The following is a 12,500-nucleotide window of genomic DNA, read 5'->3' on the forward strand; positions in this document are numbered from 1 at the left end:
ATTACTAGTCTCATAGTCATGATCATCATCATTATCATCATCATCATCGGCACTCGTTATTGTTTATTATTATTGTTGTTGTTGTTTTTGTTGTTGTTATTTTATTAATAATTATCGTTATTACTATTGTTATTATTACCATTATTATTATTACTATTATTATTGTTATATTAGTATTAGTATTAGTTTTGACATCATTATTTATTATTATTGTTGTTTTTATTATTATTATTATCATTATCATTATTATTATGTGTTATTATTAGTAGTAGTAAGAGTAAGAGTAGTAGTAGTCATCACCATCGTCATCATGGCTATGACTTTTATTATTATAATTGTCTTTGTTGTTATTGTTTATCATTGTAATCATAGTAATCATTATTATTTTATTATTATTGTTGTTGGTATTGTTATAGTATTATTGTTGTAATTATTATTTTTAGTAGTAGTAGTAGTATATCATCATCATCATCATCATCGCTGTCGTCACCACCATCACCATCAATAATCACCATAATCATAAATTTTGTGATTGTTTTTGTTATATCATTATTAGTCTTGTTATTTCTTACTATGCTTGTTAGTTATTACGAGCGTACTGTTATCATTGTTCTGGAATGGAGAGAGAGAAAGTGGAGATCCAAGTGATTTCAGAGTAATTTTGAAGATTCATCTGCCATAAACCCTTGCTTTAAGCGCATAAAAGTTGACTAAAATAATTATGATATCAGCAAACGCGTTCGTCCATGTACACGAGCAGCTGTTGGACACCTAATTAAGTCAAGGGAAGCGCAGGGCAGTCTCCTTTGTTCATTTCCTTGTTGCTTTGATTCTTTTTTTCTCTCGTTCAGAGGTCGGCTTGAATGATGGCTGCGGGGTCGTTCGGCCATTGGAAGGGGATGACGCTCGTTGGCTGGTTTTGACCTCCGGCTCGTGTCTCCTCGAGCGCTGGGTGTCTCGGGTGGGGGGAGGGGGGGGGCTGGGCCACTCGTTGGGTGATCGTGTTGGTGGACGCAGGTCGCGTGGGTGTAAACAAAGGTGCTGAGAGACTTGGCATCTTTGCTGATGTGTTTGAGGGCGTGCGTGGCCATTCTTCGCAAGGGAGATGACCCTGCACCAGAGGCTGTTTCGAAGAGTGTACGCCACCACGGAGTGCGCCGTGCCCCTTAGGCTGTTCCGTCGCGTGTACGTCCCCGCTGCGAACGACGATGACGTGCCCCAATGCCAGCAACACCTGGCCTACCACACGACTTTCCTCGCGCTCACGCACTTTAAGAGGTAAAGAGTCTGACTAACATAGAGAAGATATAGGAACACATAAGAGGTGGGTGTCATGAAGTTAGGGAACGGGGATAGGAAGAGAAAGAGGGGAGAGGGGAGGAGGTGGCAACGGAAGGGAGAGGAGTCGTTCAACCCCGCTGAACAGTCTTGAACGTTTCCTCTTTGGGTACTTGACCTTTGGGAAACGTTTGCTTCACGTTTCCGATTCCAGTTTTGTTTATTCTTGCCATATGGGGGTATTGCCGATAGCTTGGTGATTATTGTGAATATTACTGTTACAACGATGACCAAGAGTATCAAATTTGTGATTGTTTTCGCTTTATAGTGATTATCACAATCGCCATGCTTTTACATCATCATACAGTGAATCTGATAACGGCAATTGTAGTAACATTATTAATGTAAGGGTGATAACAAAGATAGTGATCCCTATTATTAACGTATTTTATTAGCTGTATTTGCGGCATTGTAATAAGTATTAATATTATGGTCATAATTATCATCGTTGCCGTTATCTTCATCATCATCATCACTATTATCATTATCATGTTACTTGATACGTCATCGCCGGCATTATTATTATTATTATTATTATTATTATCATTATCATTATTTTTATTAATGATTATGACATTGATAATAATGATCATAATAATATTAATGAGAATAGCGAAAATAATGATGATAATAGAAATAATACTAATAAAGATAATAATAATTATTATTATAGTAATAATTATATTAATGGGTTCGTTTGATTTGTGTATATGAGGGAGAGTGTTCGTGGGGGGGGGGGGGGGCCGTAAATTCAGAATCAAATTTAAAATTAAACTTCTGGGTGAGGTAGTAAATATACATGGGGGGGGGGCGGGAGGTGGAAGGGAGCCCCGAAAAAAAGTGGGGATTTCTGTAGTTCATAAAAATTACTAGTGTCTGTCTGTGAGTATTGCACATACAAAATTCTTTCTTCCACGGAAAAGGTCAATGAAAGAATGATTTTTTTTTTTTTTTTCTTTTTTTTTGGGTGGGATGGAGGTAAGAAAACGATTCACTTCTCCAAACTAGACGTTTAATCTGAATTATTTATGTAATATTCTAGAGTCAGACATGAAGTATTATACAATAATACAATAAAATTTATATAAAAAAAAATCTTTGAATATTTGTTTAATCAGTAGATGTCGATGACCTCTTTTCTTTTAATCTCTGAACAAGATTTTTTTTCTTCCTTTATTTTCCACCATGTCTAATTGCATAGACGTGGGCAAGCTGTGGTACATTTGATGCATGGTCACAACATTATATAGTGGTATTACATTTGAATTTTAGGCTATAACATTACTATAAGTACTATATCAGTTATCAAGGCAAAATTACACAGTCCTTTATCTGCTCATCTGCCACGCCGGCGTACAGCTTGGTCGTGGATAAGCATCTACATGTGATATGCGGTCATGTGATACTACATTCCAAATTTAGGATACAATATAAGTATATCTTCTAAGACATCAGATGATATGAAATCGTTACATAGTTCTCCGTACCTCATGCTAGGTGGTCTGTGAGGCTGTAACATAGGGCACTCTGACTAGCCAGTACAATCTATATCCAAGCCTGATTCTTGCGGTCACAACATCAACATTGTTTTGTTCTTGTTTTATATAAACCATAGATGAATGAACCTTGTCTAAACCTTTATGCTACAGCTTTCAATGCACTGAGAATTAATCAACTCATTCAAGTCCTCCTTTGAAGGAAGCTTCAATGATGTATAAAATCCTAGAAAGAGGTACCTCAAGATCGATATCCACACTTTGCTTGTCACATGCTGATGAACAAGAATTGTGTATGTATTATGGTTGAGAAAGAACGCAGATTCAATGAAAAATTGTATAAAATGTATGATTTCCAGTTTAACAGGGCTATATGGATAGCGTTAACCTCAGTTTCAGTATGTGCCGCACGTTTTGCTTGTTTTGTGTGTGTGTGTGTGTGTGTGTGTGTGTGTGTGTGTGTGTGTGTGTGTGTGTGTGTGTGTGTGTGTGTGTGTGTGTGTGTGTGTTCCTCGACAGACCCAACTTTTCTCCTTCGGTTCTTGGCATTTCCCGTAACATGTGTTAAAATGGACACGAAGCACTGAAGTTATGTTACTTGTTCATCGTTATCGTTCTACCACTGGGTTGCATTTGATGAAGCTTGTCACTTGAACATTCTAGATAATTTCTTGAACATTTGAAGTTGATTATACTTTTTCAAGACTTGCGTTATATTATGATAAAGCCTCTGTTATGAATGAATTCCTTGAAATATGCTTTTTAACATTATCAATACACATCATAGTACTTAACAAAATAAGGATATAATTATTTTCGTGTGTGTGTGTGTGTGTGTGTGTGTGTGTGTGTGTGTGTGTGTGTGTGTGTGTGTGTGTGTGTGTGTGTGTGTGTTTTGTGTGTGTTATATTTCCTACTATGTTTTGTCGGTAGTCTTACAGCTGCATTTTTCAAGATTCTTTACATTCATGGTTTATTTATTTTCAGTTTGTGTTTGCGCGGTTTTCGTGTGTCTATTCGCCTACGTTCCTTCTCAGCGTTTTTTTTTTTTTTTCTTTTTTTTTTTCTTTTGTTTTATGTGTGATCTTGTTGTTTGATTATAGATATGTAGTGTTCATTAGTTTTTAACCCTTTTTTTTTTGGGGGGGGGGGGTATCATTCTGTAACTTCGCTTTTATCTGTTCTTCCTTTTTTATATTAATCATTTTTCTTCCGCTAATGATTTTCCGAATTAAAAAAAAATAATAATAATACAGTCAAAACTCAGAATTCCCGCTGATACGAGGCATCCTGCTGCAGGATAAGGAGACTGGGGAGGGGGGGGAGAGGGGCGACGGTGGAGGGGGGGAGGGGGGCGAAGAGTCCTGAGGGATCCGGAAGGATGTGACACAGGGGAGGGGGTGTGGTAGGGGTGTGGGGGGGTACTGATAAACCGGAGCCGTTTCGTCAACAGAGACATACATTCTTGTGTTAGTGTTTTGGTGCAAGACTCGGGTGCGTGTCCGTTGCTTAACAAGAGCTGTGTATCGCGATTAATATTTATGTCAAAAGATTTTTTTTTTTTTTTTTTAATCGAGGAAAAAATAGTCCAGTCGTGATGTAATTGAGTGGTGTTGCGGCCTGTTTTGAAGTGATGTCTTTCGTGTGTTTGTTTGCTATATAATAAGTGTGAGTGTATATAGTTAAGGTGATCGCCTAATATATATATTTTAGTAAGAAATGAAAATAGGCCCCATGTACCAATACAGGTGTATTCCCAAATTCAACAAACAAAAACGATAAGTAATTCCATCATACATGTCAGGTTATCTATCGCATAAACATTTTTTTTTTTTTTTTTTTTTTTTTTTTTTGTATGCGAAAGTGAATATTAGCTTATAATAACATGGCCTCATTTCGAAAGGCGAAACTTATATAATCAATATTTGTCAGTTGCATTCCTGTCAATGTTGTATTTCGTGTGTTTATTCAGTTTTAGAAAATCCATTATTTTGGTAGAATGTGAGTGATTGACGCGGATTGACATGTGTGTGTCTGTGTCTGTATATTTGTGTATGTGAGGGAGAGAGAGAGAGAGAGAGAGAGAGAGAGAGAGAGAGAGAGAGAGAGAGAGAGAGAGAGAGAGAGAGAGAGAGAGAGGGGGGAGGGAGGGAGGGGGGTGAGAGTGAGAGACATGGAAGGAGGGGGGAGGGGTATGTGCGTAATTATGTGCTTGTGAACTTTCCGTGCAGTCCCTTTTCTTTGAGTGTTCTTCGTGTGTAAAAGGGAAAGTGTAAGAGAGAGGGAAAGAGAGAGAGAGATACTGTCACACGCACACAGTAAAAGGAAATGGATTAATGCAAACTTCGGATTAAGTCACAGTAACTGAGATAAACAGTCGGCCACAGCTTCCTCTCGGTTTGTTATTATGAAAGCCTACATGTTGGCGTGGCATTTAGGATATTAGAGTGTTTGATTATAAGTTGGACAATTGCTACTGATACGTCTTCCTTTATACGTATCAGTCTTCTGTTATTTTAGATTTTTGATGGGACAAGTTTTTATAATATATTTGATATATTTGTGTTATAGAAACAACACAAGAAAAAGGCTGCTTTCATCCCGTTTGTATTAACATTTAGTGATTATAATTACGAATGAGATTGTAGTTAACAGCTCGAATGAATGCACAAGTGACAACGTGACACGCTGGACGGATCGCCTCCATGGCTAGAGCAGACTTATAAGCTATCCGGAAAGCAAAGATGACTGAAGGGGAGGCAAAGGAAAGCAGAGAAAAGGATGGAAAACTGGAGTGCTCGAGCAGAGAGTGGGAAGGCGCGTGCCATGACGAGGCGGCTGCGGTCCCCCGCGAAGAGGAGGCTGCCGTCCCTGGCAGCGAGGGCGGCGGCGAAGACGGACGGGAGGACGGCGACGCACACGAGGCAATTGGGCCAAGTAGAGTGACAGACGGAGAAAGGAATGGGAGTGGCGGAATGTGTGAAAGCAGGGGAGAAGAGGCAGACGCAGAAACCAGAAGGAACAGGGAGCTAGAAGTCGACGAAACCGAAGGGACCGAGTTGGAAGGCGAAACGCAGGGCGGGCGGGAAGGGAGCCTATCAGCCGACAGTGGCTGCAGCAGCACCGCAGTGGCCGAGGAGGAAGGGGTATTCGGCGACATGACCCTGAATTTCATTACGGGCATGTCTGTCATGAGGAACCTCTTCGCGTCCCTCAGCGACTGCCCGGAGAGCCCGAACAGTTCCTCGTCGGACCTTTTGCCTCCCTTGTCTCTCCCCACCACTTGTATCGCCTCCTCCCCCTTACCCCTCACCAGTCCTGCGAATGTCACTTCCCCCATGTCCCTCCCCTCCATGTACGTCGCCCCTCTCTCTTGCCCCCCTCATGACTCCCCAGCCGCACCCTCCACCTCCTGGAGCTCGCGCGTGCGACAACTGGTGAGGAAGTTCAGCGTGGGCGGCGGGGTCGGGCTGCTGGACAACGCGGGCCGATTCCTCACCCGATTCGTACTCAGGAAAAGCAAGAGCCTCTCCAGCTCTCCGGTCTTCTACTACGAGGGCGAGGGTGAGGAGAAGGAGCGTGAAATGTTCGATGCAGGAACGAATACGAGAGTAGGAAGAGGAGGAGGAGAAGGCGAAGGCGAAGGCGAAGGAGAAGGAGAAGGAGAAGGAGAAGGAGGAGGTGGAGAAGAAAGGTCAGAGAAGAATAAGGATGGGGAGATGGGCCACGAGTCAGGATGGGTAAGGAAGAGGGTGACAGAGATCGAGCGGAACATGAGAGAGCGAGCATTAGAACGCGAATTCCTCGAAGATGAGAAAACGAGGAAGGATAGTTTCAAGAATAGCAAGTGTGCTGACGAAGAAGGGATAGGAGTAAGAAAAGGAAGCATCTGCGTGGAAGAGGAAAGTGCACGTAAGGACACAGTTCTGCTCGAAGGGGGGAAGGAAGGACGTGCGGAACAAGAGGTCTTCCTAGAGTGCGCGGACGAGAGGTTACGGCGCGAAGAAGGCAACGAAGCAGAAGTGAATGAATATTCACCAAAGGAAATTGACGGCGCGGAAGGGCAAGGGACCATAGACGCCAAAGGGGGCCATGAAGACCAGGCAAAAGAGGAGCTGGAGGCAGAAGAGACAGAGCGAGAGGACTCAGAAGAGACACTCAGCGAAGACGGAAGCGAGGAAGACTCCAACGACGAAGGCGACGGCGGGGAGCCGCTGTTGCAGGTCGAGCTGCGGGAACGGAGGCACTCAAGACCCGCCTCACTCTATAGGTACTCCCGACCCCCCTCACTCTATAGGTACTCGAGCGTGAGGCCTCGCACCATCATCATGGGTCTCCGGTAAGTAGGCAGACCAGTGACCTTTAGCTGCTTGCCTCTCCGTTGCGGGACGCCCTTCTCTCGCTGGCTCCGCTGCTTGCTCCCTTCAGCCCCTTCGGCAGGCACAGCCTCTGGTGGTTCGGTCTTCCCAAGGTCGCGGCGAAAGAAGCCTGATCAGGACTTTCGTAAACACACTGGATCATTTCAGAATCCATATCTATATTTATATTAAATTTGTTTATTTGTTCTTTCACTGATTTACGTATTCTTGTGTGAATGTATATTGCATTTGTGTGAAACAGAATGGAAGGTGAATACTGCCTCAGAAACTAGTATAATTGACTTATAAAAATAAAAATCAGAACGAAAATCAAAATTATAAAGACAATTCTCTTTGAATTTTATCCAGTGTGTGTGTGTGTGTGTGTTTGTTTGTTTGTTTGTTTGTGTGTTATATCGTCACTTTCATCTAGGTATCAAAAAATGGACTAGCGTTGTGGTTTATTTTTCACAAACAGGTAGTTACAATTAATTATTAGTTTCATATACAAAATCAGTGTTCTTTGCATATGCGGTACCATCGCAATTATGGAAGTGGAAATAAAGATTATAATCTTAACCTTGGGCAGTTCCGTGTACAATCGCAACCTCGGATCCTGCATTGCATCATTAGGTGAGTCGCTTGCTTTGGCAATCGAAGCACTTCGAATCCAGCGTAGGAGGGAGGAGGGCTTCTTAACAAGATCACTGTGTGAGGATAACTGTATCATAAATTTCATATGCAGTTTTGAATAGCTGTATTACAGTGCGGACATTACATAGAATTATCAATAAGTAATTTTATTGATGTCGGATTGAATTTTGGATATGAATATGTTGACACAGTGCCAGGGACGCAAATGTGCGCTTTTGTGCTGTAGGTTGGTGCGTATTAAAAAAGGAAAAAAAAACAGCACATTCAAAGGTCAAAAGATACAGAAAGAAATCGGTTTGAAGTGATTTCATACACAAAGACTAGTTCGATGCTCCAAAGTCACATATTCCTATACAATTTCACAGGAGCGTTATAAGAGTATTTTCCTCCCAGGGAGTGTCCTAATATAATCAGTCTCCCCAGAGTGTGCACGGAGACGCAGTTCTTCAGCGAGGATTTCGGCGAGGGCGTTAGTGAGACCGAGAGCGAGGATGAAGAGGAGTTCGTCACACCCACGGGCGGCGTGGGGGGCGTGGCGGAGGGCAGCACGAACACCCACCAAGCTCAGACCTCCGCCCACGCCCAAAGGTCGTCGTCGTCGAGATCGGGGTCGCGGCCGCCTTCGCCCTCCGCCGGCAAGACTCAGGCGCGATCTCAGTCCCGCCCGCACTCGCCCCTGTCCGACATGGACACCGAATCCAAGAGGAACTCTCAGGTGGGGAACTCGCTGCACATGACTATAATTGATCAGAATTTGTACAAAAAGTATTATTACTATCTTAAGTGATATGATTTGTAAAGTGAATTATCAAACGAAATTTCTTTTTACTGTTCGAGTAAAATATCCTTTGGTTAATCAAGGTGGTCTTGATATAAAGATTCAAACGGTGTTCACTAAAATATCAAGAGGAATGTAATGACTCCTCTCCTCTCACCGACAAAATGCACGCCCCTTCCCGCAGGCGGTCAGCACCGAACCCTCCGAGATCGACGACCACAGTTCCGTCAGGAGCAGTGACCTAGAGTCGTGCCACGACCTTTCCTCCCCACGGTCTTCCCTCTTGGCACAGGACACCGCAAGCGTGCATGAGCTCGATCACACTGTAGATGCGCGCAAGGACAAGGCCTATAGGATCGCTCACGAACTCCTCAACACCGAGAGGACGTATGTGAAGGTCCTTCATCTCATTGACCAGGTGTGTGCTAGATGCCCTTTTCTAGAGAGAATGACAGCTCACAGGAAGAAAACAGGAACTTTATGTTATACCAAGTAAAAGGATGCCTTTTTGAAATCACTCTGGATCAAATGGAAATCAAGAGAATTTTGCAAGGGGAAGTTTTGATGTGGTATAAGGGAAAGAAATATAGAACTCAAAATAATATTTATAGAGTAACAATGATAAGTAATGTAAAGCCATACTTCTATTAATGTAACTTGAGCAGCTTGTGTACATGGTGGTGATTCCTGTTTTATAAGCACAGTTTAGGGTGGAAGCCTTATATTATGGGGGTAGCTATTATCCCCCCCATTTGAGTATTGTTTTTTAGCCAAATTAATATTTAAGATATAGTTATTGCTATTCAACATTCTCTAGTCTTGTGATGAAATTAGCGAAGTGATACATAAAAGATCATTTCTAGATATAACACAGATTACCTTTTACAAGTGCCTTTAAATCCCCAGGAGTTCCAGTTCCGTGTCGACCAAGAGAACCGAGCACACCACCTCTTTCCAGCTGACATCATCCCCCAGATGTTTTCCAATGTCAAGTCCATCTACAAACTCCACCATGACTTCCTTCTCCCACAGCTCGAGGAACGCATGGCTCAGTGGGAACAGAACAGAAGAATCGGTGAGGAAAACTTATTAAAAAAGAAGGGAATTTGTAGTGGTGATAAATTGTATAGATAGAAGGTTAGGTTCTGTCAGAATGGAAGATGATTCATAGGAAATCATTATAAAGGTATATAGACAGATGTAGATTATTTTAAATCCATAAAAAATATGTACATTGTAGATTTTGTGCATTGCTTAATGCTTTACTGCTTCCAGGTGATATAATGAAAAGTTTTGCTCCATTCTTGAAAATGTATACTGAATATGTGAGAAACTTTGACAATGCAATGACGATCATTAACGCTTGGCAAGCCAAATGTCCAAGATTTTCTGCAATCATGGATGAGATACATGTAAGTATAAAAATTATACCCAGTTAAGATCCATATCTGAATTAGTCTTGCGGGTAAAACTGAATGTATTTTATTTTAGGATGCAGTATGTGACATTTATATAAAGATAAATCATTCTTTTTCACTGTACCAGAACACCCTGTTTATACATTTAATCATCATTTTTTAAAACTGAATTCCAGACTGTAGCTAATGTGTTATTACATTGCCCTTTTAACAGTCAATGGAAGTGTGTGGCAACCTTACCCTGCAGCATCATATGTTGTCACCTGTACAACGCATCCCTCGTTATGAAATGCTGCTTCGTGAATACTTAAAGAAACTCCCGGAAGATTCTCCAGACCGCCATGACACAGAGAGTATGTGTGAGATTTCTGTTGCAAGGGCAGGATCTTTGCATGCAGTTGTCATCATTTCCTTCCTTTCTTTCTTTATTTAAGTGTGTGTGGAAGTTTTGTGACTGCTTATTTCTAGTTAGTGTGTATGTTTGAAATGCTTTGATGAAGTGAAAATAGAATGATAAGTTATTTTACTTACAACCAGAACTTGGTTTGATAAAATACCTCAAAGTCAAAGTGACTGCATATGTAAGGACAATTATGAGGTTAACAAAATTATTCTTTAAAGGGAGTAAACCATAATCTGTTTTGTATGGGTGACCTTCTTGAATCCTAAAAAGAATACATAATTTGTATTTGAAGTTTGACATAGAACATGAGGTTCTGAACTTTTGAGATAGTTCCTGTTACTGAAGTACAAGTCAGAGAGTTCAGCTTGATGGACAAATGGTCTGCAGCACATTTACCTGATAAGTAGCTTGCATTTTGACTATTCCATGGTGTCTAGAAATCGTATTTACAGTGACCTGAAGATGGTATTTCCCATTTCTATCTGAGTAAAGGGCTGAAGTTACATGGAGAATTAGTTGCTGTTCTTCGTTTTGATAATGATAGCCTATGGATAAGATTTAGCATGGGTGACCTCACTCCCCATTTGTCAACTTTGTATCTGTACCTGAAGAATATTGGTTGCTCTCTACCCTGACTTTAATGTGAAGATGCAAAAGATATGGTTATCCAAGTGGACTGTAACATTCACAGGTCGCTTTGAATTGGTTAAATATATGTCCCAATTATTTCAAGTATTAAAAGTTGTTTATAGCCTGGCAGTAGAAACATAGAATGAATGATAATGCCTCTAACACTTATCGCTATCATGATATTCCAATTGTCATGAAGAGCCATTGTCTTTACTGCCTACTGTAGTCTCTCCTTTCTTGTAAAGCGGTTTTCAGGCTGAATAATGTAAGTATTTGAGTTCTTAGTGAGACCCATCACAAGAGTGTTGTCACCACTTGACCTGACAGGCAACCTAAACCAAATGTACAACACAGGCTCCTGATATCTGACTGAAGTGGGGAAAAGATAAACCTACACACTTACAATGTAATTTATTTTGCAGATACAAAAGTAACTGAATCATAAATATATGGCTCTTGAATATAGACTTAATTAGTAAAATTATTATTTATTCATTCTTAGTCAGAATTTGTTAACTGTGGTCATAGGTCTGTATTTAATTCCCCAGACACCTTTATTTTTTATATAAAAAAATACAATTAACACTATTTATTACTTGTAAATTCTCGTTTAATTATATAAGACACAAAAGAGATCAAAGTTAATACGCACAAATTTTCCTTCTCTGTTTTTCTTTCATGATTCCAATCTTATTTCTAAATCAGTGACTACCAGACACACCATAATTATATCTACATATAAGTATTTTAAACTCCTCAGAGGCTCTTCACCTGGTTTCAACAGCAGCTAATCATGCCAATGATGCCATGAAGAAAATTGACAAGTTTGAGAAACTTCTGGAGATCCAAGAGAGTCTAGGAGGAGCAGTTGACCTTGTCTCCCCAACAAGAGAGCTTGTCAAGGAGGGGAAGATTATAAAGATTTCAGCTAGATCTGGAGACCATCAGGAGAGATATGTCTTTTTGGTGTGTTTTCCCTGAAGTCAGATGAGATTAATCTGGCCTTTATTTGCACATATCAGTTAAACTGGACATATCTTGTAACAATTAGTATTGTCAAAATATATAGATTTAGCTTTCTGAAGAGCAGTAATGTGGCCCAGTTTCTAGCATTTATCATTATTTCTTTTCACTGTTTCCTCTTTCATCAAGGAACACATAGATAGTACATAGATAAAATGTTACTGCTTTTTGATTTTATGAATATACACATGAGCCTGTTTTAATAATTAGAAGAGCAAATTAATACTATTATTTAGTACTTCTGTATTATAACTACTGTATTATATTCCTCATTTATTGTTCATGGACATAATCTGTTATATATGTGTACAGTTTGGTACAATTAATTGGTGTTATATATTTTTGATTAATTCTAACTTTCCTTTCTAAGTTCATGGTATTTAACAAAACCTAATTGCAGTT

At 40.5% G+C, this 12,500-nt stretch overlaps 1 protein-coding gene across 5 annotated transcripts in view; it reads left to right on the plus strand.

Moving 5' to 3' along the window:
* LOC125040976 overlaps window positions 1-12,500 on the plus strand; it is a 170,472-nt gene that overhangs the window by 148,494 nt on the left and 9,478 nt on the right. For 2 of the 5 annotated variants that reach the window (XM_047635793.1, XM_047635794.1), the window contains exons 3-8: window positions 8,261-8,561; window positions 8,809-9,042; window positions 9,531-9,699; window positions 9,900-10,036; window positions 10,257-10,395; window positions 11,836-12,041. In XM_047635793.1, coding sequence (XP_047491749.1) covers window positions 8,261-8,561; window positions 8,809-9,042; window positions 9,531-9,699; window positions 9,900-10,036; window positions 10,257-10,395; window positions 11,836-12,041 — 1,186 coding nt within the window. Of the gene's footprint in view, window positions 1-4,307; window positions 4,329-5,002; window positions 7,174-8,260; window positions 8,562-8,808; window positions 9,043-9,530; window positions 9,700-9,899; window positions 10,037-10,256; window positions 10,396-11,835; window positions 12,042-12,500 lie in introns of those variants that run through there. The other 3 variants (XM_047635791.1, XM_047635792.1, XM_047635795.1) reach the window with 3 other exon arrangements.

The sequence above is a fragment of the Penaeus chinensis genome, chromosome 29 (genome assembly GCF_019202785.1).
Source record: "Penaeus chinensis breed Huanghai No. 1 chromosome 29, ASM1920278v2, whole genome shotgun sequence".
In the NCBI taxonomy this organism is placed as follows: domain Eukaryota; kingdom Metazoa; phylum Arthropoda; class Malacostraca; order Decapoda; family Penaeidae; genus Penaeus; species Penaeus chinensis.